Raw genomic sequence first — 15,830 nt, 5'->3', positions numbered from 1 at the left:
TGCCCCGCAAACCGTGACAATTCCGGGTGTCTCTAGTTAACTAGCAGCTGGTTCATTTGTGCTGCCAGACGCTCGTGGAGTGCAGTCAGCTTCTTCAGCCAGTAGGCGTGAACCATGTCGGGCCCTGGTGCTGTCCAACTCTTCATACTGGAGACCCTTTCTTGGATATCTGCCACTGTGATGGTTACTGGACCCTGTTCAGGGAGGTCGCTGTGGTCTGCCCTCAGATCCACTAGCCACTGAGCATTGCCGTTATGGGTTGCATCCTTCTCCCATATGCTCTTCCAGTATTGCTCCGTCTCCAGCCTTGGTGGTGCTGTTCTCTTATTATTGTTCCCTTGCCACTGAGAGTACACCTTTGCTGGTTCTGTGGAGAACAGCTGGTTTATTCTCCTGCCTTCTATCTCTCTGGTGTACCTCCTCAAGCGGCTATCCAAGGCTGTGAGTCTTTGCTTGGCAGTTTCCAAGGCCTCAGGTATGGACAGCTTGCTGTATTTCTTATGCACCTTCTTTGCCGCACCTTTCTGCAACTCCGTTAGTTGGCTAACCTCCCTCCGTGCTACTTTGATCTTGCTCTCTAGCCTCTTTCTCCATGGAGGGTACTGCCCCTTGTGGCTGTTCAACTTGTAGCCAAGCATCTCACTGATCACTGCTGCCGTATTGTAGATCAGCTTGTTAGTGTCGGTAATCGTGGTTGTAGGTATCGTCCGTAGTGCTGCATTAACATCATCTAGCAGACCTTCTGAGGGTACTTCACGTAGTCTTGGTAACCGGCTACGGGGTATCCAGGTTTCAAGCTTGGCCATTATCCTATTTTTCAGGTCAGTTCCTCTCGCACTCAACGATCCTTCTCCTATCGCACTTGGGGCTATGTACCCAATCTCGGGTGGGGGTGATGATATCTCCCCCCTGACCTGGCGTCCTGACTCCTCCTTGCCGTAGCATTTGTGTTGTACCTCGTCAATCTCTAGCTGTGATAGCAGTCCCTTCTTTCGAATGTTGGAACACTGAGCTACTAGTTGTTTCGCCGTCATTGTGGATGTTGGGTATCAAAGAATCCATAGGTCCCTCATCCTATACATGTAGCCCCTTCCGCCAGGGTTACTTGCGTAGTAGCATTCCAACAACGCCCTGTTTTCGTCTCTTGCCCACCGATGCATTATCTTTAGAGAAAATCACTCAACCTTTTAGGTTTCTCTGTAACTCTGTAACTGAGAGGTGGGGCCTCAGACCCGTATACATTTGCATTCATTATAGTGCTGACCAGTGACTGTAGGAACACAGTCATTGCTTTGGAGAGTAGAAAAGCGATTTCCCCCTTTTTTGGTAAAAAAAAAAAAATCCTGGAAATGACCTTAATGTGAGAAACAGAAATACATTTATTAATTAATAATCAATAAACAGCTTTGTTTAACCAAAGTAATTTTACAAAAACTATCCATCCATCCATCCATCCATCCATCCATCTTCATCCGCTTTATCCGAGGCCGGGTCGCAGGGGCAGCAGCCTAAGCAGAGAAGCCCAGACCGCCCTCTCCCCAGCCACCTCCTCCAGCTTATCCGGGGGAACACCAAGGCGTTCCCAGGCCAGCTGAGAGATATAATCTCTCCAGCGTGTCCTGGGTCTGCCCCGGAGCCTCCTCCCGGTGGGACATGCCCGGAACACCTCACCCAGGAGGCGCCCAGGAGGCATCCTTGTCAGATGCCCGAACCACCTCAGCTGGCTCCTTTCGATGTGAAGGAGCAGCGGCTCTACTCTGAGCCCCTCCTGGATGGCCGAACTTCTCACCCTATCTCTAAGGGAGAGGCCAGCCACCCTTCGGAGGAAGCTCATTTCTGCCGCTTGTATCCGCGATCTCGTTCTTTTGGTCACTACCCACAGCTCGTGGCCATAGGTGAGGGTAGGGACATAGATCGACCGGTAAATTGAGAGCTTCGCTTTTACTAAAAAAAAAAAAAAAAAAAAAAAGGGGTATTTATTATTTTCAAGGGGTATTTATTATTTTTTTTTTTTTTTTTTTTTTTTTTTTTTTGGGTTGTATGGAAGCCCCAAACGCAATTTCATTGTTCTTGACAATGACAATAAATAAATAAATACTAAATACACTCAGCTCCCTCTTCACCATGACGGACCGGTGCAGCGTCCGCATCACTGCAGCTGCAGCCCCAATCCGTCTGTCGATCTCCGGCTCCCTTCTCCCATCACTCGCGAACAAGACCCCGAGATACTTGAACTCCTCCACTTGGGGCAGGAACTTGTTATGCTGCAATAGACGTAGGCTGCCAGGTGATTCCCATGATGCACTGGGTGTTTCTTCTTCACTCACTATGTGTTAATAGACCTGTCTGCACTGAATCATACCTGTTATTAATCTCTGTCTTCCTTCTCTCACCCTAACCAATCACAGCAGATGGCCCCGCCCCTCCCTGAGCCTGGTTCTGTCGGAGGTTTCTTCCTGTTAAAAGGGAGTTTTTCCTTCCCACTGTTGCCAAAGTGCTTGCTCATAGGGGGTCATATGATTGTTGGGTTTTTCTCTGTATCTGTTATTGTAGGGTCTACCTTACAGCATAAAGCGCCTTGAGGCGACTGTTGTTGTGATTTGGTGCTTTATAAATAAAATTGAATTGAATTGTATATTTGTGTTGTTTTCCAGTTGTTATGTGCCAGTGTGTAAGTGAATTACACATAATTCCTTGTGTTTGTCTCTAGGTTGTCAGGCTGTCTAATCACAGAGGAAGGCTGCACTTCCTTGTCCTCTACTCTGAGGTCCCACCCCTCACACTTGAGAGAGCTAGACCTGAGCTACAATCATCCAGGAGATTCAGGAATTAAGCTTTTGTCTGCTGTACTGGAGGAGCCAAGCTGCCGACTGGACACTCTCAGGTGTGACCCACAGATGACATTCGTTCGTGCTAGACAGATAACCAGCTATAATATAGATGAAAATGAGCGTTGAACCCCCAGTTTGCTTCATCTATAAATAGATTGGTCAACACAAAGGAGTATTTTACACAAAGATTTGCCAAAATCAGATGCGCTACATTACCCAGAGTATTCACTCGTCTACCTTCACACACACACATAACAGCTTCAATTCTGTTGGAAAGGCTTCCCACAAGTGTGTTTGTGGGGATTTTTGACCATTTCTCTAGAAGTGCATTTGTTAAGTCAGACACTAGTGTTGGCTCATAGTCTCTGCTCTAATTACTCCCAAAGATGTTCTTTCAGGTTGAGGTCAAGACTCTGTGCAGGCCACGTCTTTGTGGACCTTGGTTTGTGCTCTGGTATTCAGTCATGTAGGAACTGAAAGGAGCCATGCCCAAACTACCTCTGTGATCAGCCTTAGCCTAAAAAATTTAGTGAGGTTTAATCACCAGAGAATGTGGCATAAAAAGAGGTGGAGCCAAAACTGTGCGCTATACAGGGAGTGCAGAATTATTAGGCAAGTTGTATTTTTGAGGAATAATTTTATTATTGAACAACAACCATGTTCTCAATGAACCCAAAAAACTCATTAATATCGAAGCTGAATGTTTTTGGAAGTAGTTTTTAGTTTGTTTTTAGTTTTAGCTATTTTAGGGGGATATCTGTGTGTGCAGGTGACTATTACTGTGCATAATTATTAGGCAACTTAAAAAACAAATATATACCCATTTCAATTATTTATTTTTACCAGTGAAACCAATATAACATCTCCACATTCACAAATATACATTTCTGACATTCAAAAACAAAACAAAAACAAATCAGCGACCAATATAGCCACCTTTCTTTGCAAGGACACTCAAAAGCCTGCCATCCATGGATTCTGTCAGTGTTTTGATCTGTTCACCATCAACATTGCGTGCAGCAGCAACCACAGCCTCCCAGACACTGTTCAGAGAGGTGTACTGTTTTCCCTCCTTGTAAATCTCACATTTGATGATGGACCACAGGTTCTCAATGGGGTTCAGATCAGGTGAACAAGGAGGCCATGTCATTAGTTTTTCTTCTTTTATACCCTTTCTTGCCAGCCACGCTGTGGAGTACTTGGACGCGTGTGATGGAGCATTGTCCTGCATGAAAATCATGTTTTTCTTGAAGGATGCAGACTTCTTCCTGTACCACTGCTTGAAGAAGGTGTCTTCCAGAAACTGGCAGTAGGACTGGGAGTTGAGCTTGACTCCATCCTCAACCCGAAAAGGCCCCACAAGCTCATCTTTGATGATACCAGCCCAAACCAGTACTCCACCTCCACCTTGCTGGCGTCTGAGTCAGACTGGAGCTCTCTGCCCTTTACCAATCCAGCCACGGGCCCATCCATCTGGCCCATCAAGACTCACTCTCATTTCATCAGTCCATAAAACCTTAGAAAAACCAGTCTTGAGATATTTCTTGGCCCAGTCTTGACGTTTCAGCTTGTGTGTCTTGTTCAGTGGTGGTCGTCTTTCAGCCTTTCTTACCTTGGCCATGTCTCTGAGTATTGCACACCTTGTGCTTTTGGGCACTCCAGTGATGTTGCAGCTCTGAAATATGGCCAAACTGGTGGCAAGTGGCATCTTGGCAGCTGCACGCTTGACTTTTCTCAGTTCATGGGCAGTTATTTTGCGCCTTGGTTTTTCCACACGCTTCTTGCGACCCTGTTGACTATTTTGAATGAAACGCTTGATTGTTCGATGATCACGCTTCAGAAGCTTTGCAATTTTGAGACTGCTGCATCCCTCTGCAAGATATCTCACTATTTTTGACTTTTCTGAGCCTGTCAAGTCCTTCTTTTGACCCATTTTGCCAAAGGAAAGGATGTTGCCTAATAATTATGCACTCCCTGTAGTCAGTGGTAAAAGTGTTTTCTACTAAATTAGTTAGTAACTGCTTTTTCATACTTCATCACCAGTATTGAGACTAATGCATTATTAAGTAACGCGTTACAGTAACTACGTTATTATTGTTGTAACGAGCACGGTAACTAGTTATTATGTCAAAATCAGAAACGCGTTAATCGTTACTGGGATTTAGATAGGCTCGTTAGTCGTTACTTCGTGCGGTGGCAATCGCGGAGCTTCCACAGATTCAGTAACATTAGCAAGTGGTGGAGGCCAGCAGGTGGATGAGGTAAAGGGGAGGCAGGAGGAGGAGGAGTGATGGCAAAGCAGCTGGTTAAACGTATTGCACTCAGACATTCTCATAGAGGCTAATCTGTAAGTGCTTCTCAGCCTGCACCTGCTCAACATTTGCATTCCCCACTCCATCATTTCCAGAAAAGGGAAGAGTGCTCGAAAGCCTCTCCTGAGTGCTGACGTGCTAAAGCTGTTATTTGACATTAAGAAAAAGACTGCATGTCCCCAAGTGTTGCCTGTGGGAGTGGAAACAGTAGCAATATATTTTTTTTAGCTTCATGATGAGTTTTCTGAGTGTTTTTAATGATTTTGTTTCTTCATCCAGGCTGGAACATTGTGGAAAGCAGAGACTGAAACCCAGACTGAAGAAGTGTGAGTGTTTGTTCACTTTGATCATACTGGAAAAAAAAAACTGTCAGTTCCTCCATCCATCTTCTTCTTCTTCTTCTGCGGTGTGATTGCAGCGGTCAGCAGCCTAAGCAGAGGAGTCCAGACACCACTTTCTACCTCCTAATCAGGCCCCATCTTATCTTAATGACCTTGTAGTACCATATCACCCTATTAGAGCACTTCGCTCTCGCTCTGCAGGCCTACTTGTTGTTCCTAGAGTATTTAAAAGTAGAATGGGAGGCAGAGCCTTCAGTTTTCAGGCCCCTCTTCTGTGGAACCAGCTTCCAGTTTGGATTCAGGAGACAGACACTATCTCTACTTTCAAGATTAGGCTTCAAACTTTCCTTTTTGCTAAAGCATATAGTTAGGGCTGGACCAGGTGACCCTGAATCCTCCCTTAGTTATGCTGCAATAGACATAGGCTGCCGGGGATTCCCATGATGCACTGGGTGTTTCTTCTTCACTCACTATGTGTTAACAGACCTCTCTGCGCTGAATAATACCTGTTATTAATCTCTGTCTCTCTTCCACAGCATGTCTTTATCCTGTCTTCCTTCTCTCACCCTAACCAATCACAGCAGATGGCCCCGCCCCTCCCCGAGCCTGGTTCTGCCGGAGGTTTCTTCCTGTTAAAAGGGAGTTTTTCCTCCCCACTGTCATCAAAGTGCTTGTTCATAGGGGGTCATATGACTGTTGGGTTTTACTCTGTATCTATTATCGTAGGCTCTACTGTACAATATAAAGCGCCTTGAGGCGACTGCTGTTGTGATTTGGTGCTGTATAAAAAATTGAATTGAATCCAGTAGTAACACTTTGGATTCAGGAGGAACGATTTTAATCCTTTTTGTAGAACGCTGGACCAAATCTCTGTCCTCTGTGTTTAGGAGCCATTCAGTCCCTGTGCTACACACCCGAGCTTGGTGTGCATCACTGGAAATGAGTCGGACTCATTTTCACTGGGATTCTGTCCATTGACACCGATGCTGTTCATAATTTCCTGTTAACTGCACGGTCAGGTGGTGGCCCCCAGCTCAAACTGGAGTGGTTCACAGCTGAGCGTGAAGTGGCAAACATACAGATGAGCTGCTGCTCCAGGTTTCACTTGAAGTCTGCTCTACAACCAAATTAATCCAAGTCTGTAGGTGTCCAACAAAACAAAACCACAAATTCAATTTCAATAAAACTTGAAGTTTACCTTAAATTAAATTAAATTAAACATTCATTGTCAGGTGAATGGTGGCACAGGAGGCTGTACCTGCGTGAGCTCTGCTTCACCTTCATAACTCCAGCGGCTGAGCTGGAACCTTTTGTTTGTTGTTTTTTGACAAACTCCTAAAATAAACGGAGCTTTCATTGATCATTTATTTCAAGCACATGCGTACATATATACAAGATAGAACATATATAAAGGAAGGAAAATATTGTCTTCTAGTACATCAGGTGCTCGAAAAGGAGTGGGAAAAGTAATACTCTACACATATTCATAGCTCAGTCATGTAGTTGTGCAGCTTCTTCCTGAGTGTATGTAATGTTTTATACCAGTGATAACTGTTCAAATCATATTAGACGTACACAGAAAACACCTCTTGTAGCTTAATGCTGTTCTCATCCCTGTACAGACTGAAAACCATATCTTTATACATTGATTTAATGTATTATAGTGTAATGTATTGTACTGATTTTATTGCATCTTTTCCATTAGTACCTACGACTCAGTACTTTTGGTCGGCGGGGTTCCAAACGAGCCGAGCAGGTACTAAAATGTGAAATCATTAGACTCTGTGCCACTGATTGGCTGGTCAATAATGTCACTCAATGACTCATGAGAGCGTCTCGTTCACGGAAATAAAACCACAATATCTGAAACCTGACAACAAGGGAAATGGCCCCAAAAACAATGCTGTGATCAACGAGTCTGACGAAAGCCACAGCCTGAGCTTTGACGTCTACCTTTGTTGTAGCGTTCGTGTCGCAAAATAATTACGTCACGGGACGCGCAGACGCATCGCTATGACAACAAGCACTTACACTGGGTTGTAATGGAAACCCATGTGTTGCGACTTTCATCCGTAAATAAAGCCGCGGCCGGCTGAGTTGGTTGTGTCCCTGTGACGCGCCTCCAATAATCCATAATGAGTCGTACTTGTACTTTGCGCATTTATTTTAAGAACAAAACAAAAACAAACATTTGCGCTTTCAATCAATTTACAACTAGCGCATGGATTAACTGGTGTGCCAAAAAATGACGGTCAACAGAAAAGTTTGCCCACAAACCACTCACCCAACACACCTGCTGCGAACACCGACCTCAGGTAAATAGACTGTGACCACACCCACATACCATCACCTGAGACGCAGGTAAAGCTATACACCTGTGCCACCAAAACAAAAAGGAAAAACATAAACATTGACTTTGGCTCTTACACCATGTGTGTTTCGAAGGCAAAAAAAGAAGAACTTTATAATAAATTTGTTAGTTATCTTAGCTAAATTTTATTTCCACAAATGCAAATACAGTAACCAAAAGCCTCATTTTAAACACTACTATAATGATAATCTTACATAAAAATTGATCGGTGGATCACTTAATAAAAAGGCTATAAAAACAATTACTATTTGCACTAATTACAAATTATTTGAATGAATGTAACTTTTTATGTTGCACCCCCTGGATATGTTAATTATGTTCCATACTGTATGCACTGTCTGTATACTGATGCTCAATAAAGTTTTTGGGAAAAAAGGGGAAAACAATTCATCGACTGTGCCTTTTAAATCAAAAGCTGGTGTGTCTTCAGGTAACTGTCAGTTTGACTGAAGATCCAAACGGATTCGCCGGTCAGGTTTTACCTGGTGAACAGTCTCTGCATAAAGCAGCAGGTGAAGCTACCAAGTGACAGATAATAAACTACTGCTGTGTTTTTTCTCCATCAGATTTCTGTGAGCTCACACTGGACACAAACACGGTGAACAGGAATGTCGTGGTGTATTACAACACGGTGATGAAAGGGCTGAGGTGGAAGCAACCATACCGTGATCATCCAGAGAGGTTTGACTGCTGTCAGCTGCTGTGCACAAATGGTCTAACTGGTCGCTGTTACTGGGAGGTCGAGTGGAGAGGAGGGGTTTATGTAGCAGTGAGTTACAAAGGAATCCGAAGGAGAGGAAAGGGTGCCGAATGCTGGTTTGGATGGAATAACCAGTCGTGGAGTATCTTCTGCTCTCCTGTTGATGGTTACTCTGTCTGGCACGACAGGGGAAGAACTGTGCTCTCCTCAGTCCCCTTCTCCTTCATCTTTAACAGAGTAGCAGTATACTTGGACTGGCCTGCAGGCACTCTGTCCTTCTACAAAGTAACCTCTGACTCACTGTTCCACCTCCACACCTTCACCACCACATTCACCGAGCCGGTGTATCCTGGATTTGGGTTCTGGCTTGCCGGTTCCACAGTGTCTCTGTGTTAACTGTGGAATAAAATCTCCTCGTTTCCCCAAACCGGAGATGTTTGACCTGTGGCTGCTGTATAGGCAGATTTCCACGAGCAGTTTGCACATGTTTGTATCACATGTGTTTTACATAGAGTGATATGAGCAGCCAAACAGGTACACGCATGCCTTTAGACCAGGGGTGGGCAATCTCAGTCCACGAGGGCCAGTGTCCCTGCAGGTTTTAGATGTGTCCTCGAACCAACACAGCTGATTTAAATGGCTAAATTAGCTCCTCAACATGTCCTGAAGTTCTCCAGAGGCCTGGTAACGAACTAATCATGTGATTCAGGTGTGTTGACCCAGGGTGAGATCTAAAACCTGCAGGGACACCGGCCCTCGTGGACTGAGATTGCCCACCCCTGCTTTAGACAGTGATTGAAACCAGAGTACAGACAGAACGCCCCCTGGTGTCAGACTACATTTTCTATTTGTATTTACTTCAGGGGTAACCCTAACACCTGGTGACCAAACCTGCTTTTTAAGAATATATATTTTAAACTTGTCAGATCCTTTTGGTGGTTAACCTTGAAGGTTTTGTATGAAAGCCAAAAGCAGCACATACGATCTGTAAAAAACAACAACAACAAAATCAATGTAAAGCTAGTTACTTTATCCTTATTAAACACATCGAGCTATGTCTACCATGATATGAATCTAAATATATTTTTCAAATAAATACAAGTTATTTTATATATAAAATTGTGTTTTTTGAGTTTTTCATTGAATAATAAAGATCTTAATGAAGTTCCTGTTGTTGAAGATAAACTGAACATTTAAATAGATTTTATTATATCTTAGAATTCAAAGAACAAAGACACATTTTGGGTGATAATCAGATTTTAGATAAAGTTCCATTAAAGACGATGTGCCAAGTTTTAGCTTGAATTTGAATATGTTCACATCCGTGTTGATTTGTCTTCATCTCTTTCTGAAAGTTTTTCCATCAGTTTGGTCCTAAGCAGTGAAACATAATCAGCTACTGAAGAGGAAACAGCTTTTTGTCCTGACACTCTTTACTGAGGAAGTGTGGCTGGTGAGCGACGATCATGCTTTTCTCCTTCAGCAGCTGCATCATCTGTTCCTGCTCGACCTGCTGATTTAGAAAGTGTCTCACCTGTTTCTTCACCAGAGCTACTTTAGTTAGTATTAAACCCGATTCTTTTATCCCCAGTACTGGACAGAGAAAACCCGACTCAGTGTGGTCAAAGCTCAAAGAATCATCTTTATTCTACATTTCCGGAAAAGGAGAGCTGCAGACACTAGCAAGCATCCACAGGTCTAAAGCATTACAAGCTGAATGGGCGTAATATAGTTCTGTTATACGTCACACATAGTCACACATAGTTTCGATCAAAACGACTCTGCCTAGTTTCACTTTTCTGTCTGCATCGCTTCCTGTTCTCTGCACAAAGCAGAGCTTCCTGTCTTAGACAGTACTCTGTGACCTTTCACACACCTTATAACTCAAAGTGGCGTTTTGTACACTGGCCTCTATAAAACAATATAAACAGAAAATAAGCACTATTTATTTCGTAACATTAGTTGACTCAATGAAACCATCCTCCTGCTCTCTGGTCGATTCTCAGAATGTTGTCATCCACCCACTTAAAGAAAACCCCAGCTTGACCTTTCTCTTCATGGGAATTACAGACCAATGTCAAAATTGTGATTTATTGCTAACGTGTTAGAAAAGGTTGTAGCTATGCAGGTTACAGCTGTCCTGGATAAACACAGTGTACTTGACAAACCTCAGTCTGGTTTTCATGGAGCTCATTCTACTGAAACTGCACTTCTTGAAGCATCCAGTGACATTTAGTTGCAAAGCGTTGCAGGAGAGTGTTGGGTTCTGAGTGCAGTACAGACACAGGTCCTTGCACTCTTCTCTCAGCTATGGTGTGCCTAAAGGTCCTGTACTGGGGCCCTTATTGTTTCCATTATACCTTCTCCCACTACATTTTAATTAGCTTTAAGGGTATTTCTGTGAAGGTTTTCAGTCATCCAGGTCATCATGATCTAAGGAGCTTGGAAAGAAAAGCCTCTGGACTTCTTTAAGTTGCTTGAAGACGTTTAGCGTACACCCCCATATGGAAAAGAAATCGTAAAAACTTATATGTGATTACTCATGAAAGTGGCCACTTTCTCATTACTTTCATATATTGTTTTAGTAAGTATCCAAAACATACAAGTTTCATTATATAATTTTTCAAGGGAGCTTATATCTGTTTTCACTCTTACAGTAAATGTTTTTCATACAAGTTTCACACAAGACAGATACAAACTTTATAAGATTTATATATATCTTTTCCATATGGGCCACATTGAACAGTGCAGCGAGGAATGCCCAGACCTCTACATTGGAGAGACCAAACAGCCACTTCACAAGCGCATGGCACAACACAGAAGAGCCACCTCCACAGGACAAGACTCAGCAGTCCATCTGCATCTAAAGGTCAAAGGTCACTCTTTGAGGATGCCAATGTTCACATTTTGGACAGAGAGGACAGATGGTTTGAAAGAGGAGTGAAAGAAGCATCTATGTCCACTGTGAGCGACCATCTTTGAACAGAGGCGGGGTTTACGACACCAACTCTCTGCCATCTATAATCCAGTTTTGAGATCCTCCCCAGACGCCTTAACGCCCACTCACATCCTGGGCCATCTGACCTCAGGAAATCACATGATAAGGTGGGGCCAGGTTTCACAATGAACACACCCGAAACTCTGGCTGATTGTGACCCACACCCAGTTTCACACCTTGGCTCAGGTGATTAGGTGGAGGATCATCAGGAGGTCTTCATAAAAAGGTGGATGGCTGAGCTGAGTGAAGCTGACCCCCCCACCCACTTGAAACGTAAAGACAAATAGGCGGAGCGGTTAGTGCTACGTTTGTGCAGGTAAAAAGAGCGTTTGTGCTGCTACGGTTTTTGAGATATTAAACATTATCTTATAGGTCTTTCAAAGGTCACCATCCCCCCAGAGTGCTCCAAAACGGGCCAAAATGGTCGACTTTTTCAGTGCTACGTTTGTGCAGGTTTGTGCAGGTACAATGAGCGTTTGTGCTGCTATGATATGAGATATTCTGTTATGGTGTTACTGCTGAAAAATGTCTTTTTCAAATGACCTTTTGCTTTGTGTGTTCACTTGTTCAATAAAGCTTTGTTAATAAACAACGACTCTTATTGTATTTAATCAGCTAAATTTGTAATGAGTGTAGTTTTTTTAACTTCAATTTCTTTACTTCAATCACTTTTCGTTCATAAAACCATGATGCAAATGCTTGAGGGTTTTTTTTAGAGTGGATTAAAAAAACTTTATTGAAAACTACATTTGAACATTTTACACTCCCGTGAACAGTTTTTGAGCAGCTGCGCGCTCCCGCGGACGGTAATCACTTTCTGCCCGACGATCACTTTCTGGCACAAAACTGGAGCTCAGGGGGAAAAACAATCGCATGAGTGCTGCTGTTTGACTGAGGAAGAACAAAGTAGTCATGGTAAGCCAATCACATGACCACTTTAAGATGACAAAGCAACAAGGTGACATATACCAGTTTATAAATTGTGTTGATAGGCCACGTAAGACCAGCAAGCACTCTCTGCTTATGAGCAAAAAAAAAAAAGTCAAAAATAAAACAACCATTTTGTGTTGGTGGAAAAATGCACCATGTCGACCAATCAAAAAGGTTATATGGCAACATGACATTTGATTGTTTAGGAAGAGGGAGAAGTTTTAGGAGTGACGGCGAGAGAGAAAGAGAGCGAGAGCTGTCACAATGTGGCTGTGTGCAGCCAGGATGAGGCAGGAATGAAATCAAAATTCACAGCTTTATTGCTGGAGAGCAAAACCATACAAACTAAACTGGGAAACTATAAACTAGTACACAGAGAAACACACGGCCATGAATGAGGGAGATGCGGACATAAATACGCAGAAGGATAACGAGGGACGTGGGAGCACACAGGGAACACAGCTGATACAGATAATCATAACGAGACAGGGCAGGAGCAAACACGTACACTGATGGGAGACTATCAAAGTAACACAGGAAGTACACAGACCCAGGGCTGGACTGGGACAAAAAATCGGCCCGGGCATTTTGACTAGAGACCGGCCCACCAAAAATGTGACGTCATTCAGGGGTAAAACCGCAAAGGATTCTGGGAACTTGTGGCAAGAGGTACTAGCGCATGCAGGCTTTCAATTGAACTCAGTCACACAGCGATAAAAAGAAACACAAAAAATGGCAAGAAGCTGTTGTATTATTAACTGCAATAGCCGGTATTTGCCAAAACAGATTGCTCGTATTTAAATTGCTATGAGTAACTTGTTGGGCTATAATATGTGAAACATATGTCAAATGCATCCCTGATGGATGACATAAAGTCATCTCTCCATCTCTCTCTGCTGCTCTTCTGTCTCCTCTGTCACAGACTTCTCCACTTTTGATGATAAATCAGCTGGTGCAACATGTAAGGATTGGCACAATTTGTTAAGATTTTGAGGAGTTTGAGAAACTAACCTTAAGCATAAAATAAAATTTACTATCAGTAACTTCATAGCACCCGCCCAGCAGTATTTAAACTCTATCATGCTAGCTAGTACGCAGTACCAGTTATTCTAAGCGACTGTAAAAAGTCAGCACAACGAAAACAAACTCCAACTAAACTTGGTTTATATCTGACACAGACAGCAGGTCATAACTTCTTACCTGAAGTTCAGTTCCTCTGCCACTATGACCGGTGGCCGCCTCGGGTCTCTCCTCCTCTTGCCTCCTCTTTCCCTTATCCACCTGCTGGCCTCCACCACTTGCTGATGTTGCTAAATCTGTGGAAGCTATGCCATAGCTACCGCCAAACAATTCAGTTATTTTTACACATCTGGCAGCGTCTGCCTGAAGGGCTCGTTTCTTTTTGGCCCTAATTTTTTCTGCACCTCCTTTCCTTTTTTTGTTCTCCATTTTCTTTAGTTCGTCTATAAGATTGCTAAACAAGGGGGAGGGTGCATCCGACCTCCTCGGCTGTAATTGGTCCAGCCCAGAGTCGATCATGACCAATTGGCCAATCCAACACCTTTCATTATTTATACCCTTCCAAAAAAAAAAAAAATCGATCGGCCCATAAAAACAAAAAATCGCCAGCGGCCCACCGGGCAAATGCCCAGTATGCCCGATGGCCAGTCCAGCTATGCACAGACCGGAGGGGGAGAGAACAGACAGGCATGGAATAAAACACAAGGAGGGAAAACAAGGCATAAGAACTCACAGATACACTGAGTGAGACACGGGGTAAAGACACGAAGGGAAACCTAATAAACGACATCTAAACAGAATAACCTAGGGACCTTTAGAATAAACAGTGGACCTAAAACATAATACGTCAAATGACAAAAATACAGGAAAACACAAAGCACCGGGTAGAAGTCCCGGGACCATGACAAGAGCGAGTTTTGAGATGTGAGATATATATATATATATATATATATATATATATATATATATATATATATATATATATATATATATATATAGGAAGGACAGGCCCCTGCACGGTATGTACCACCGGCAGATAGAGGAGGTGGCTGATATCCAGAAATCCTACCAGTGGCTGGACAAAGCTGGACTGAAAGACAGCACAGAGGCACTAATCATGGCAGCACAAGAACAAGCTCTGAGTACAAGATCCATAGAGGCTGGGGTCTATCACACCAGGCAAGACCCCAGGTGCAGGCTGTGTAAAGATGCCCCAGAGACAATCCAGCACATAACAGCAGGGTGCAAGATGCTAGCAGGCAAGGCATACATGGAACGCCATAACCAAGTGGCCGGCATAGTGTACAGGAACATCTGTGCCGAGTATAACCTGGAAGTCCCGAGGTCAAAATGGGAGATGCCCCCAAGGGTGGTGGAGAATGACCGAGCTAAGATCCTGTGGGACTTCCAGATACAGACGGACAAAATGGTGGTGGCTAACCAACCGGACATAGTGGTGGTAGACAAACAGAAGAAGGCGGCCGTAGTGATCGATGTAGCGGTTCCCAATGACAGCAATATCAGGAAGAAGGAACACGAGAAGCTGGAGAAATACCAAGGGCTCAGAGAAGAGCTCGAGAGGATGTGGAGGGTGAAGGTAACGGTGGTCCCCGTGGTAATCGGAGCACTAGGTGCGGTGACTCCCAAGCTAGGCGAGTGGCTCCAGCAGATCCCGGGAATAACATCGGAGATCTCTGTCCAGAAGAGCGCAGTCCTGGGAACAGCTAAGATACTGCGCAGGACCCTCAAGCTCCCAGGCCTCTGGTAGAGGACCCGAGCTTGAAGGATAAACCGCCCGCAGGGGCGTGCTGGGTGTTTTTTATATATATATATATATATATATATATATATATATATATATATATATATGCTGTTCCTAGAGTATTTAAAAGTAGAATGGGAGGCAGAGCCTTCAGTTTTCAGGCCCCTCTTCTGTGGAACCAGCTTCCAGTTTGAATTCGGGAGACAGACATCATCTCTACTTTCAAGATTAGGCTTCAAACTGCAATAGCCCTATCATTGGTTATTGTTAATCTCTGGCTCTCTTCCACAGCATGTCTTTGTCCTGTCTTCCTTCCCTCACCGCAACTGGTCGTAGCAGGTGGTCGTCAAACCTGGTTCTGCTGGAGGATTCTCACTGTTAAGAGGAAAATTTTCTTTCCCACTGTTTCCAAAGTGCTTACTCATATGATAGTTGGGTTTTTCTCTGTATGTATTATTGAAGGGTCTACCTTACAATATAAAACACCTTGAGGCAACTCGTTTGATTTGGTGCTATATAAATAAAATTGAAATAAACTGAACAAAATGTTGTAGAGAAGAAAACA

The 15,830-nt window shown here is 43.7% G+C and overlaps 1 protein-coding gene across 3 annotated transcripts in view; it reads left to right on the top strand.

Annotated features, from left to right (window-relative positions):
• The window catches only part of LOC309707958 (NLR family CARD domain-containing protein 3-like), a 22,231-nt gene extending 12,619 nt beyond the window's left edge, over window positions 1-9,612 (top strand). For all 3 annotated transcript variants that reach the window (XM_082535587.1, XM_082535588.1, XM_082535586.1), the window contains 3 exons: window positions 2,711-2,884; window positions 5,423-5,469; window positions 8,422-9,612. In XM_082535587.1, the coding sequence (XP_082391713.1) occupies window positions 2,711-2,884; window positions 5,423-5,469; window positions 8,422-8,951 (751 nt within the window). In that variant the 3' untranslated portion in view covers window positions 8,952-9,612. The remainder of the gene's footprint in view (window positions 1-2,710; window positions 2,885-5,422; window positions 5,470-8,421) is intronic.
• The last annotated feature ends 6,218 nt before the right edge of the window (window positions 9,613-15,830 follow it).

Source organism: Aulonocara stuartgranti (assembly GCF_965226115.1).
Source record: "Aulonocara stuartgranti genome assembly, chromosome: 6".
In the NCBI taxonomy this organism is placed as follows: domain Eukaryota; kingdom Metazoa; phylum Chordata; class Actinopteri; order Cichliformes; family Cichlidae; genus Aulonocara; species Aulonocara stuartgranti.
This window is presented reverse-complemented; position numbering and strand designations above follow the sequence as displayed.